Source organism: Podarcis bocagei (assembly GCF_964188305.1).
Source record: "Podarcis bocagei genome assembly, chromosome: 2".
NCBI classification, from domain to species: domain Eukaryota; kingdom Metazoa; phylum Chordata; class Lepidosauria; order Squamata; family Lacertidae; genus Podarcis; species Podarcis bocagei.
In genome coordinates, this window is record NC_138126.1 from 16,580,274 (window position 1) to 16,594,399 (window position 14,126).

The following is a 14,126-nucleotide window of genomic DNA, read 5'->3' on the forward strand; positions in this document are numbered from 1 at the left end:
ATTTCCACATGGAAAAAGGGTCCTTAGAGGGACTACTCTGACAGGAAAGGGCAGTCGTGATTCTGAGGCAAAGGAGGATTTGGGGGTCTGTAAGGAAACAGTCCAGTTAAAATCCTAAATTCCTGAAGTGTGTGGGGAGAAGTCTGATCTATGGAAGATGTGTAAAAGAAAGTAACCTTAAGCCTGAACAGCATACAGCCTACAACTTGAAACCGTACTCATTTTAATAAAAAGTAACAGCACTGGTTGTTACATTTCAGTGGAAGAAGAAGAACCAAAACTCCTAGTTTACATCTGTTATAATACAGTTTGTTTACAACCTGTTTTCCCAAAAGAAAAACCCACTATCGCTCGTGATTCATTCTCCATTGGGGATTTATCCTGTGGGAAAGGGAAACAGAGGGTTGGCCCAGCAGCGCCAGGGAGAGAAAGTGCTGTTGCGCCGTTGCACCCCTCTCCTCGGCTGGGTGCCGCCATGCGAGAATACTGCCAAGGCAGTTTTCTCACGCCTGGCCGCAGCATACCCTCCACTGCTGTGTGGATCTTTTGGCGGCTCAAAAGCCACAAGCGTCAAGCAAAACACTCTCTACACTTCATGCATTTATAGGGTTTCCTCACTTGTGTGAAGCCTCTGATGTTTGAGGAGGTGTGTTTGTTGGGAGAAACGCTTCCCACACTTTCCACAACGATAGGGCTTCTCTCCTGTGTGGATCCTCTCGTGAGCCTGAACCTGCGACTGCTGAGTAAAACGTTTTCCGCACTCAGAACATCTATACGGTTTCTCCCCTGTGTGGATTCTCTCATGTGCTATAATGTGCGACTGCTGGCGAAAACGTTTTCCGCACTCAGAACATCCATACGGTTTCTCCCCTGTGTGGATTCTCTCATGTGCTATAATTTGCGACTGCTGGCGAAAACATTTCCCACACTCTGAGCACTGATAGGGCTTCTTTCCAGTGAGAACTCTCCGGTGGCTCAGGGGGACCTCTCTCCTTTGCGGTTCACACGTTTGCTCAGAAACCGTGGTTTTTTGACAGAACATGTTTGATGCTCTAAGCAACCGTGAGGTTTTTTCTCCAGTGCGGCATTTCTGCTGTTCGATAAGGCAGATCTGAGGAAGATCTTTCCCATACACAGGGCACAACGGCCGTCTCTCAACATCACCTGCAAGGATAAACAACAATTCACTTCTGAACTTGAGAAGGAAGGAAAGGAAGGTAGTGAAATTAATAAAGGAAGGAAACAACACATGAAGATGTGCGAGAAACTGAAATTGGTTGGTGGGGTGTGCGTGAATAATGATTTATCATCTGTTGTTGATAAACGGCCTCGGTCCAGTATATCTGAAGGAGCGTCTTCACCCCCATCATTTTTTTAATAAGATATTTATTAAAATTTTTAAGATATTACAGTAAAAATGAAAAAATACAAGAAAAAATACAAAATAAAAACAGTTAAAAACACCTTAATTTTCCGTTGCATATTTTTCTTACACCTATTTCCCCGGACCTCCTCATACCTCCCTTTTTTGTATTCCACTTCAATTTGTTAGTTCAGCAAATCCTTGCCATTAAGCTTTTACCCATTTATAAACGCTTTCTTCATGTCTCTTAAAGCATTGCAGCTGGAAACCACTTAATTTCTATCCAACATCATTCTAACATTCATTAATTTTACAATATTTCTGTAAATAGTCTTTGAATTTCTTCCAATCTTCTTTCACCGATTCTTCTCCCTGGTCTCGGATTCTGCCAGTCATTTCTGCCAATTCCATGTAGTCCATCACCTTCAACTGCCATTCACCCCCATCGTTCTACCCGGACACTGAGGTCCAGCACCGAGGGCCTTCTGGTGGTTCCCTCGCTGCAAGAAGCAAGGTTACAGGGAACCAGGCAGAGGGCCTTCTCGGTAGTGGCACCCGCCCTGTGGAACGCCCTCCCACTGGATGTCAAAGAGAACAACAACTACCCAACTTTTAGAAGACATCTGAAGGCAGCCCTGTTTAGGGAAGCTTTTAATGTTTGATGCATTACTGTATTTTAATATTTTGTTGGAAGCTATTATTATTTCATTCTGCTCAATTATTTTTACTTCACCCTATACAAGTGTGGGGCATTCAGTGCCTTTCTGTGAACTACAGCAGTCCCATATAATTTATCTGTTACTGGACTGAACTGACTACAGGCTGAGAATGAAATGTTTTAATATTCCTCCATAAATAAACTTCTTGCACATAGAAAAGTAATGTGTCAGGGGGGAAACTTCACTCCCCCCGCTCTTTTTTAAAAGCAGGCATTAAGACATCAGACCATAGAATCATAGAACTGTACAGTTGGAAGGGACCCCAAAAGTCTTCTAATCCAACCCCCTGCAATACAGAAGCTGGATAGTGTGTGGCGCTGATAATCCTAAGGTTGCAGGTTCGATCCCTGTAAGGGTCAGCTGCAAATTCTTGCATTGCAGGGGGTTGGACTAGATGATCCTTAGGGTCCCTTCCAACTCTGTGATTTCATGAGACAGCTAAAGAATCTCTGACAGATGGCCCTCCAACCTTAGGGTTTTTGCCTCTCACCAACCAAGACAACTATTCCTAAATGGGAGCCAGGATAAAATAGTTGATAAAAAAACCCAATACAGTGGAACCTTGGATCTCGAACTTAATTCACTCCGGAAGTCCATTTGACTCCTGAAACCAAGGCGCGGCTTCCAATTGGCTGAAGGAGCTTCCTGCACTCAAGCGGAAGCCGTGTCAGACGTTCGGCTTCCGAAAAACGTTCAAAAACCCAGAACACTTACTTCTGGGTTTTCGGTGTTCGGGAGTTGATTTGTTCGGCAACTAAGCCGTTCAGCAACCAAGGTATGACTGTATAGTGATTCTTGTAACATGGTAAGGGACAGTGTCAACTGGAAACTGTGAACTGTTACCTCCGAGGATGTGGACAGGCTGCTTGGACGAGTGAAACCAACCACCTGTCTCCTGGATCCTTGCCCATCCTGGCTTATAAAAGCTAGCCGGGAAGGACTGGGCGATGGGCTTCGTGGGGTGGTGAATGCTTCCCTCCGTGAGGGAGCCTTCCCAGACCCGCTGAAAGAGGCGGTTATTAAACCGCTTCTTAAAAAACCATCTTTAGATGCGGCCACGATGGCCAACTATCGCCCAGTCTCAAATCTTCCATTCCTGGGCAAGGTGATTGAGCGAGTGGTTGCTGAACAACTCCAGGCACGCCTGGAAGAAGCGGACCATTTGGATCCCTTCCAGTCGGGATTCAGGCCTCATCATGGGACTGAAACTGCCTTGGTCGCACTGGTTGATGATCTCCGGCGGGCTAGGGACAAAGGTGAGAGCTGTTTCCTAGTTCTGCTGGATCTCTCAGCGGCGTTTGATACCATCGACCATAGCATCCTTCTGGACCGTCTTGAGGGGCTGGGAGCTGGGGGCACTGTTATACAGTGGTTCCGCTCCTTCCTCCTGGGCCGTGTTCAGAAAGTGGTGGTGGGGGATGAGTGTTCAGACCCTTGGGCCCTCACTTGTGGGGTGCCTCAGGGTTCTGTCCTCTCCCCCATGCTTTTTAACATCTATATGAAGCCGCTGGGAGAGATCATCAGGAGGTTTGGGCTGGGTGTTCATCAGTATGCGGATGACACCCAGCTCTACCTCTCTTTTAAATCAGAACCAGTGAAGGCGGTGAAGGTCCTGTGTGAGTGCCTGGAGGCGGTTGGAGGATGGATGGCGGCTAACAGATTGAGGTTGAATCCTGACAAGACAGAAGTACTGTTTTTGGGGGACAGGAGGCGGGCAGGTGTGGAGGATTCCCTGGTCCTGAATGGGGTAACTGTGCCCCTGAAGGACCAGGTGCGCAGCCTGGGAGTCATTTTGGACTCACAGCTGTCCATGGAGGCACAGGTCAAATCTGTGTCCAGGGCAGCTGTTTACCAGCTCCATCTGGTACGTAGGCTGAGACCCTATCTGCCTGCGGACTGTCTCGCCAGAGTGGTGCATGCTCTGGTTATCTCCCGCTTGGACTACTGCAATGCGCTCTACGTGGGGCTACCTTTGAAGGTGACGCGGAAACTACAACTAATCCAGAATGCGGCAGCTAGACTGGTGACTGGGAGCGGCCGCCGAGACCATATAACACCGGTCTTGAAAGACCTGCATTGGCTCCCAGTACGTTTCCGAGCACAATTCAAAGTGTTGGTGCTGACCTTTAAAGCCCTAAACGGCCTCGGTCCAGTATACCTGAAGGAGCGTCTCCACCCCCATCAGTCTGCCCGGACGCTGAGGTCCAGCGCCGAGGGCCTTCTGGCGGTTCCCTCACTGCGAGAAGCAAAGCTACAGGGAACCAGGCAGAGGGCCTTCTCGGTAGTGGCGCCCGCCCTGTGGAACGCCCTTCCAGCAGATGTCAAAGCGATAAACAACTATCTGACATTCAGGAGACATCTTAAGGCAGCCCTGTTCAGGGAAGTTTTTAACGTGTGACATTTTACTGTATTTTTGGTTTTTATGGAAGCCGCCCAGAGTGGCTGGGGAGGCCCAGCCAGATGGGCGGGGTATAAATAATAAATTATTATTATTATTATTATTAACTGGTCCACAGCTTAGGGGAGGTACAGCGGCTGTTACGGAGGTGTTGACAGTTCTCTTCTTCACAGTGTGGAATAAACTTTGTAGATAAGCAAAGCTGAGGTGGCAAAAGGAATTAAAAGACTTTTACCATAAGGATGCAATGTCTTCTGGGTGATCATAACTCTCTCTTGGAACGAAATGGCTCTTACATAAGAGCCAATTCTCAAGAAGCAATTAAGAGTTCCTGGTAATCCCTAAATAGTTTTTTTGTGTGTGTGTTTTTGTCCACCAGCTTCCCCTAACTTCTCACCTGACTCGGTGTCCGACATCCCTGACGCATCCAAGACTTGAGTACCCGGCACCCAGGGCTTTTCTCCCTGTTCCAGCTGGGAGATGAGAGGAGGCTTAGCCAGTAAAAATCCTTGCCAAGAAGGAACAAAAGAGTGAGTAGTTTGGTGGAAACTTCCTAAATTCGGGGATGGGGAACCTGTGCAGATGTTGTGGCATCCCAACTCTCATCAACCCCGGCCAACATGGCCAATGGCCAGAGATTTTGGGGAGTTGTAGACCAACAACACATGGAAAGCTGCAGATTCCTGGTTCCTGCTATCATTGAAGGGAGAGAACAGAAGACAAGACAGCTCCTTTCAAAAAGTTGCCCAGGGCAGATGTCTGCTAGCTCCATCTGGTAGGCTGGCTGAGACCCTACCTGCCTGCACACTGTCTCACCAGAGTGGTGAATGCTCTAGTTATCTCCCGCTTGGACTACTGCAATGCACTCTACGTGGGGCTACCTTTGAAGGTGACTCAGAAACTACAACTAGACTGGTGAATGGGAGTGGCTGATGGGACCATATAACACTGGTCCTAAAAGATCTGCCTTGGCTCCCAGTATGTTTCTGAGCGCAATTCAAAGCGTTAGTGCTGATCTTTAAAGCCCTAAAGGTCTCGGCTCTGTATATCTGAAGGAGCGTCTCCACCCGCATTGTTCAGCCTGAGGTCCAGCTCTGAGGGCCTTCTGCCTCTTCCCTCACTGCGAGAATTTCTTATACTGAGTCCCATTTTTTTGGTAATTTGTAAACTGATTAGAGATTTTTCTCGAAATAAGAAGCGGTGCACAAAATAAGTAAATCGCCACACTGACGTTTAACTACAGCAACAGCTGTGCTACCCCAGGAGAGATAGATTTCACTATTACAGACCACCCTTGATCGTTGCCTGTAGATCTCAGCGCAGAAACCAAAGAGGCTGCTGACGGAAGCATAAAGCAACGCATTTCCATGCTACCTGTGTCCAAGTGATCTCCACATTCTGGAGAAAGAAAGCAAATGGAAGTCTGACCAACTGAAATAAACTCAACTCTCCTGAAAATGTAAAGGATTGGTGGGAGAGAAGAGATGCCGATGACAAACGCACAGCTTCCTTGCAAATCATCCAGCCTCCACCAGAAGAGGAATCAAAATGCTTACCTAACGAGGCCAAGTTCTCATAATTCTCCATCATGACTTCAGCGTACAAGGCTTTTTGATATGGATCCAGCAAACCTCCTTGTCCCTCGGTGAAATACACAGCCACATCCTCAAAAGTTACTAGACTCTACAGGAAGAAAAAGGCCTCAGTTGTTCTCTTCTTTTGGCTGGGACTTAGCCAAAGTGATGCCTAAAATTCAGAGATGGTGGCAACCTGGGAGGGTTGGCCCATAATGTGCAGTGATGATGTCATCTCCTTTACTTACCAGAGTGCTGTTCAAGGATGGGCGATGTATAATGATAATTAATGGCGTAAAGGTAAAGGAACCCCTGACCATTAGGTCCAGTCGTGGCCGACTCTGGGGTTGCGGCGCTCATCTCGCTTTACTGGCCAAGGGAGCCGGCGTACAGCTTCCGGGTCATGTGGCCAGCATGACTAAGCCACTTCTGGTGAACCAGAGCAGCGCACGGAAACGCCGTTTACCTTCCCGCCGGAGCGGTACCTATTTATCTACTTGCACTTTGACGTGCTTTCGAACTGCTAGGTTGGCAGGAGCAGGGACCGAGCAACGGGAGCTCACCCCGTCGCGGGGATTCGAACCACCAACCTTCTGACTGTCAAGTCAATGATAATGAATGGCATTGATGTGACCAAAATATGGGCGCCCCTCTGTGTGAGAGAGAGAGCGAGTTCAGGGGGGGGGTACAATTCCTTTTCAACTGCCCAAGTAAACAGTGGTTTGCTTCTTTCCTCCTACTCCACCTTGGCCAGCTTGGTTCTTTTCTGATGCTTTGGACTACAACTCCCATCAGCCCCTGCTCCCCACATAATACACTACAGTGGTACCTCAGATTAAGAACTTAATTCGTTTTGGAGGTCCGTTCTTAATCTGAAACTGTTCTTAACCTGAGGTACCACTTTAGCTAATGGGGCCTCCCACTGCTGCCGCCGCGCAATTTCTGTTCTCATCCTGAAGCAAAGTTCTTAACTCGAGGTACTATTTCTGGGTTAGCGGAGTGTGTATCCTGAAGTGTATGTAACCCGAGGTACCACTGCAGAGGCTTGGTGGCACATTGGAAACTGTCTTACACATGTCAGAATAGTTGTCCTTCCAACCCTGGAATTATCCATTCTGACTAGCAGAGGAGATACCACCTACCCAATCCTTCACTAGAAATGCTAAGGGTTCAATCTTGGGATGTCCAAACGTCCAGCATGCAAAGCTCCAATTATTATCATCATCATCTACCCATCTGACTGGGTTGCCCCAGCCGGAATCCCTGGCAATGCTGTTGCTATTAACTGTTATTATATTTATCACCATCACTTAAATGTATGAACCACCCTTTGTCTAAAGAACACAAGGGAAACCAAGTCGGTCTCGGCTGCGGCATCTTTAAAAGGCCACCATTCGAACTGCGCGCCATCCCGCCTCGTTTAAGAAGAGGTTGCGCAGAAGGGAGACGAGTTACTGGGAATCGCCCGCGCGCGTAACACGCGCACACGTTCAGAGCGAACACCCGGGCCTTTTGAGGTCGTGGGAACTGCGCTCAGCCACGAGCTTCTTCCTCCCGAACCCGCTCGAGCTCTGCCCAACTCGGGGCGGCGCAGCCGAGGAGAAACGCGCCCCTAAATTCCTGCAGAAACCGAAACACTCTCCCCACCGCGCCTCCCATTTCCCCGCCGCCACTGACCGGCATCTGCACCACCCGAAGAATCATTCAGACGTTCCCTCGAAGCTGCACACCCCGCTTCCTCTATCCCGGGATCTCAGCCCTTCGGGTCCCTGTTCCATCCACCAACCTGCAGAGGTTTAGACCACTGGTCTCTTAGCCTAGGAATTTGCATTTCCTGGAGGATTTCTTTCGGCGTCGTTTGCGTCCGTCCGCCCCCCACAAGACCACTTCCTGCCGGTCGTGGGAAATGCAGGAATCCTCATTTTGGGTGCTCATTTTTACGCGCGCGCATTCACACGCAGCCTGAGTTTGAAAGACCACATCGAATCAGATTTGGAAGGGGTCCTGAGCATTATCTACTACAGTGTTTCCCAACCACTGTTCCGCGGCACACTAGTGTGCCGCGAGATGTTGCCTGGTGTGCCGCGGGAAAAATTAAAAAATTCGAAAGATTTTTTTTTAAGTCAAATTTTCGATTGGGGCGCTGTCACTAGATGACCCCTGGGGTTCCCTCCCTCCCGCTCTGCGCCTCCCTCCTCCTCCTCCGGGGAGGCCCTTCCTGGCTCTCGGCCAAGGCTTGGCGGCTGCCACTCACTCACTCGCTCGCCCACCCGTCCCTCCATCCCTGCACCCGGCCTCTCCCCCTCCGTCCCCGGTGCGGGGGCTGCCGGGATCCGTAGTCCCCTCGCCCTTGGGCTCCACGCCCGCGCGGGGTGCACGAACTACGTTTCCCAGCGTGGCCTGGCGGGCCGGGCGTTTTGTTTGAAGCGCTCTTCTCCCGGCCATGGAATGAGCGCAGCGGCGGCGGCCGGGCGGGCAGGGGCTCTTCCGCGCAGACCCCGCGCAGCCTGCCTGCGCCCCCGCGGAGATCGGGAGGCGGAGGCTGCCCCCCAGGTAGGGCTGCGTCGGGGTTTTTTTATTTTTGCAATGCTGCATCCGCGCCGGAGGGGACGCATCGGACCGCGGGGAGACCCCTTGGCGGGCGTGCAAGGCAATGCATGCATGCAGGCGTTGCATGGAGTGCAGTGCAATGCAATGGCAACGCGGCGCCCTGCATGCATGCATGCAACTTCCACCGGCGCTCCGGACCTGGCAGGTGAGGGGAGTCCCCAGTGGGCGGCAGAGAGAGCCGGGAGGGCGAAGGGGAGCCGGGGGGAGCAGCGCTGCTCCCCGAGCCGAGCCCGGGGGGAAACTTCGGCGTCGTTGCGCCGGGTGTTGGAAGCGGAGGCTGGCGGGGGCCCCTCACCTGCAAAACCTGGTCGCCTCTCATATATTTCGTGCATTGCATTCATCGCCCGCTTTCTCCTCCAAGGAGCTCCCGGGGGCGCGCGTGGTTCTCCCCGTGTTATCCTCGCAACAACAGCCCTGCGAGGTGGGTCAGGCAAGTGGCCCAAGGGAGCACCCAGGGATTGTCCTGGCCAGGTGGGGTGATTTGAACCCTGCTCTCTGCCCGGTCTTCGTCCTCATTTAGCCCCCACATGTGCATGACTGTGCATGACTGAGGTTTTCCCCCTTCGTCTTGGCTATGGTGTGAGTCTGTGCTGTTAATTAATGGGGTTCTGCCTTCGGAGAAGATGAGCCAGCCCTCAAGGAGGTGATTATGTAATTTGCTAGCAATTCATGTCCCTCCCGGCGTGACGCTGCGCGCTGACGTCACGGGGCTGTAATGGTGGTGTGCCTCGAGATTTTTTTCATGAAACAAGTGTGCCTTTGCCCAAAAAAGGTTGGGAAACACTGATCTACTAGTCCAGTGTTTCCCAACCTTTTTTGGGCAAAGGCACACTTGTTTGATGAAAAAAATCTCGAGGCACACCACCATTACAGCCCCGTGACGTCAGCGCGCAGCGTCACGCCGGGAGGGACGCACGAAAGTGTAAGTTTCAATTTTTTCCCCTCCCCCTTGCCGGGGAACCTCCAAGCTTTGGGGGTGGGGGGGGAGGAGGCAGCAAAGCGAGGCAGGAAGGAGAGCGCGGTTTGGCTGGGTGAGCTTTGGCAGGGGCAGGGAATGAGAGCCGCGAGGCGGGCGCTGCGGACGGAGGCGCTGCCCGCCGAGCTCGCAGGCAGCCAGGCAGGCAGACGGTGAGAGCCCCGCGCTGGGCGGCCTCTCCTCGCCACCGCCGCCCCGCCTCTCGCCGCCCGACTCGCCCGCCTCCCTCCAGGCAACATCTCGCGGCACACCAGGCAACATCTCGCGGCACACTAGTGTGCCGCGGAACAGTGGTTGGGAAACACTGTACTAGTCCAACCCCCTGCAATGCAGGAATATGCTGCTGTCCCACGTGGGGATCGAACCTGCGACCTTGGTAGAATCAGCACCATGCTCTTAACCATATTCTGCTCCCAAGGATCTACCTGTGCATAAAAAGGAGAAGTTTTTGGATTTCTTAAATTCGCCCTAGGGGCACTTTCCACCATAGGAGGGGGGAAAAGGTTGTCCAGCTTTGTTTTCTCCATATTGGAGGCGGGGGGGGAGGGGGGCCATGAAACTAGGCAAAATATTCACACCGATCCTGCAGGGTAGACCACTGCCATTATCTCCATACGGCCTGCTGAGTTTCCCTGCTATGCTGTGAAACTGAAAGCACTGAAGGAAGAAGACTGAAAGAATTTAAAAGAATTAAACAACTGAACAGTTAAGTTACAAGTTTGGAGCATCGGGAAATGTTGATGAGAATGGGATGGGACATGGCCAGCAGGAAACGGCGGGCCCTTATAGAGGCGAGCTGGGAAATTTCAAAGGAAAGACATCGGCTTGGGTTTGCTTGTTTGGGCGACCAAAGATTGAACTGTTAAAAAGATTTTCTAGGAAATACAGTCTGCCTCCCCGCTGCTATTATGGGCTGGCTGTTAAGGTGCCTGGGAAAATACAGAGCCAAAGGGGTCAACCTTGGAATTCCTATTTTAGAATGTATTTGGACTGGAAAGAATATTTGATAGAGTGGACTGTGCAGATAAGAAAAGGAAAAACATCTAGTAAAAGTGAACTATTGGGCTTTTAGACATGCAGAAGGGAGGAAAGGAATTTATTTTAGAAATGATGATTGCTGATTTATTGTAGATCGATAATTTGTGGACAACCCTCACTTGTAGATACTAGTTACAGGTAGGTAGCCATGTTGGTCTGCCGTAGTCAAAATAAAATAAAATTTAAAAATTCCTTCCAGTAGCACCTTAGAGACCAACTAAGTTAGTTATTGGTATGAGCTTTCATCTGCATGCACACTTTTGCTCATATCAATAACTAACTTAGTTGGTCTCTAAGGTGCTACTTGTAGATACTGTAAATGTTAAAATATTGTATGTGCAGGAACTAGCAAGCGGACAGCTGATGGTTAAGGATAAATAAGTTTAAAAACAAAAAAAACCCTATTGTAATGTAAGATTAATTGTAAGGAATGTAAACTAGAAACAACTAGGAAAATAAAGCAGCAACGAAAGGAAATTTTGGACACATCAAAAACGTAGTGCAAGAAACCAGTTTTTGAAGAAATTGCATTAAATTTGTGTTAATTTGTAGCTGATCTGGTAAAATTTGGAAAACGAATAAAAACAATTTGGCGAAAGGTTCCCTTTATCTGGTTTAGAGAAGTCGTGTGAAAAGAATGGAAGGAAGAACCTTACCTGCCAGGTGTGCAGCTGAAGACTCAGCCAGAAATTTTCATGGCCACATGCCTATGTCACTTCAAGTACAACATTCCTGTAGAAAAAATCTGTCTTGGGCTGAGTGGTACAGTTTTCAGTATACTGAAGTGTGCAATCAAATACACACACTTACCTGGGAGTAGGTTCCACTGAGCACATTGAGTTATTTCTGAGTCAACATGCACAAGGGCATCTCAGTAAGAATTAACAAAATGCAAATATCCGAATTTCGCATCTTTAAGTGCTTCTTAATTTTAATTCAGATGGGAGCATAGTAAGACACAACATAAATTCAAAGCTTTGCATCCTTTGATCCAAAGCAAAGGCAACCTACATTAATAATAAGGAAAGCAGATGTAACATATGCTAATAAACTCAAGTTAATGCAAACATTTTAAATGCAAAACTAAGGAAAGCTAAATGCCTCTTATATTTTCGAGAAAAAACTACCCCACCTCCACTAAAACATAAGGAACTATGTATAGTACTGTACTCATCTGATTTAAAACCAGTCTCAAAGAGACATTATCCTGTGGCCAATAAGGGAAGCCTCTATATTTAAGGAGGCAGGGAAGTGTTGAGTTCTTTATTTTTCTGGATGTTGATTTGCTACAAAATACTTACATGTGTGGGTTGTTGTTGTTTAGTCGTTTAGTCGTGTCCGACTCTTTGTGTCCCCATGGACCAGAGCACGCCACACACTCCAGTCTTCCACTGCCTTCCGCAGTTTGGTCAAACTCATGCTGGTAGCTTCGAGAACACTGTCCAACCATCTCGTCCTCTGTCATCCCCTTCTCCTTGTGCCCTCCATCTTTCCCAGCATCAGGGTCTTTTCCAGGGAGTCTTCTCTTCTCATGAGGTGGCCAAAGTATTGGAGCCTCAGCTTCACGATCTGTCCTTCCAGTGAGCGCTCAGGGCTGATTTCCTTCAGAATGGAGAGGTTTGATCTTCTTGCAGTCCATGGGACTCTCAAGAGTCCCCTTCATGGATCACTGCCTTGCCGTGGCGAAGGGGCTTGAAGAACTCAGAGAAGCTATGAACTATGCCGAGCAGGGCACCCAAGATGAACAGGTCATAGTGGAGAGTTTTGACCAAACGTGATCCACCTGGAGTAGGAACCAGCAAGCCACTCCAGTATCCCTGCCAAGAAAACTCCATGGACAAAGACAACATGTGTGGGTAGACTAGTGTAAAAAAAAAAGTCGAGACTTTAAGACACCAGCAAAATTATGTTTATCAAACAGAGGGAGAGATTTTTAAAAAGGTTGCAGTTGAGTCGCCTGCAGGTGTCCCAAACGATTCATCCAATTTATTCAAGTTATCAAAAGGCGACAGCACTTTGCAAAGGCAGGCAGCCACCCTGGTGGGCTTACGACACACCCTTTTAAATTGCCATGGCCTGAACAATCTTCACAGCGCATCGCCTTCAGCAAACTAGAACCTTTTCCGCAGCTTCTCCTAGCAATAGCAGCAGCACTTTGGATCTTATTCCCTTTTAAGCTCCCCTTGCCCCACACCAAATACACGAGACTGAACTGCTTCTCAAACAGCTTCCCTTAAAAAGCAGAGGAAGGGGAGCTGGTGCCCTCCCAGATCCCATCAGCCCCAGTCAACACAGCTGGAAGACAGGGATTATGGGAGTTGTAGTACTTCTGACAAAGATGGAGGTTCCTCACTCCTGCCCTAAAGCTCAAATAAGACACTGATGGGGGGGGGACCTGCTAGTCAGTTGCATCTCCTTTTCCTGTATGGGAAAAGTCGGTAGACCACAAGACTCTTATTGATCTCCGGGTCAAGGGTTCGAGCCCCACATTGGGGGAAAAATTCTTGCGTTGCAGGGGGTTGGACTAGATGATCCTTGTGGCCCCTTCCGACTCTACAAGTTCTATAACTCTCTGACCCAGAACTAATAAAATAAAATTTAATTTAAAAATTCCTTCCAGTAGCACCTTAGAGACCAGCTACTGTATTTTTCGCTCTCTAAGATGCACCTGCAGCATCTGAAAAAGCAGAGACATCACCTTGCTGACAAAGGTCCGTATAGTTAAAGCTTTGGTTTTCCCAGTAGTGATGTATGGAAGTGAGAGCTGGACCATAAAGAAGGCTGATCGCCAAAGAATTGATGCTTTTGAATTATGGTGCTGGAGGAAACTCTTGAGAGTCCCATGGACTGCAAGAAGATCAAACCTCTCCATTCTGAAGGAAATCAGCCCTGAGTGCTCACTGGAAGGACAGATCCTGAAGCTGAGGCTCCAATACTTTGGGCCATCTCATGAGAAGAGAAGACTCCCTGGAAAAGACCCTGATGTTGGGAAAGATGGAGGGCACAAGGAGAAGGGGACAACAGAGGACGAGGTGGCTGGACGGTGTTTTCGAAGCTACGAACATGAGTTTGACCAAACTGCGGGAGGCAGTGGAAGACAGGAGTGCCTGGTGTGCTCTGGTCCATGGGGTCACGAATAGTCGGACACGACTAAACAACAATAGGACGCACCTGACCATAAGACGCACCTAGTTTTTAGCGGAGGAAATGGGGAAAGCCCTGTTTTGGGGAGGGTCAGCTCACAGTTGTGCAGCTTCTTTTGCAAAGGGGAAAAGTTCCGTTTTCTTGAGGATCAGCTCACAGTTGTGCAGCTTGTCATTGCTATGAGCTTTTGTGTGCATGCACACTTCTTCAGATACCAAATTAAATAAACTAATTTAAACTGCATGAAGGCATGAAAAGGGCAAAAACGGAACGAAAATCACAGGAAGGCACTTTGGCATATCAG

The 14,126-nt window shown here is 49.1% G+C and overlaps 1 protein-coding gene across 3 annotated transcripts; it reads right to left on the reverse strand.

The window, feature by feature from the left end:
- Nucleotides 1-195: 195 nt before the first annotated feature.
- Nucleotides 196-7,976, reverse strand: LOC308582555 (zinc finger protein 621-like). Of its 3 annotated transcripts, none has more exons than XM_081185771.1 (4): nucleotides 7,841-7,976; nucleotides 6,037-6,163; nucleotides 4,878-4,988; nucleotides 196-1,164 (listed from the first exon to the last, which is right to left on the reverse strand). In XM_081185771.1, exons 1-4 carry the CDS (start codon nucleotides 7,883-7,885, stop codon nucleotides 602-604), a joined length of 846 nt encoding a protein of 281 aa, XP_081041897.1. In that variant the 5' UTR covers nucleotides 7,886-7,976; the 3' UTR covers nucleotides 196-601. The 3 variants fall into 3 exon arrangements, with proteins under 3 accessions (XP_081041897.1, XP_081041898.1, XP_081041899.1); XM_081185772.1 differs by having other exon boundaries at nucleotides 7,732-7,976; XM_081185773.1 differs by lacking the exon at nucleotides 4,878-4,988.
- Nucleotides 7,977-14,126: the final 6,150 nt, after the last annotated feature.

What these genes read in the sequence shown, in the direction of transcription:
- LOC308582555 (XM_081185771.1), bottom strand. Translation starts at nt 7,885, where the DNA reads ATGCAAATTCCTAGGCTAAGAGACCAGTGGTCTAAACCTCTGCAG. An exon ending in TGAGAACTTGGCCTCGTTAG is followed by an intron (nt 4,989 to 6,036) that starts GTAAGCATTTTG and finishes CTTCTTGGCAAG; the next exon opens with GATTTTTACTGGCTAAGCCT. An exon ending in GATGTCGGACACCGAGTCAG is followed by an intron (nt 1,165 to 4,877) that starts GTGAGAAGTTAG and finishes TTATCCTTGCAG; the next exon opens with GTGATGTTGAGAGACGGCCG.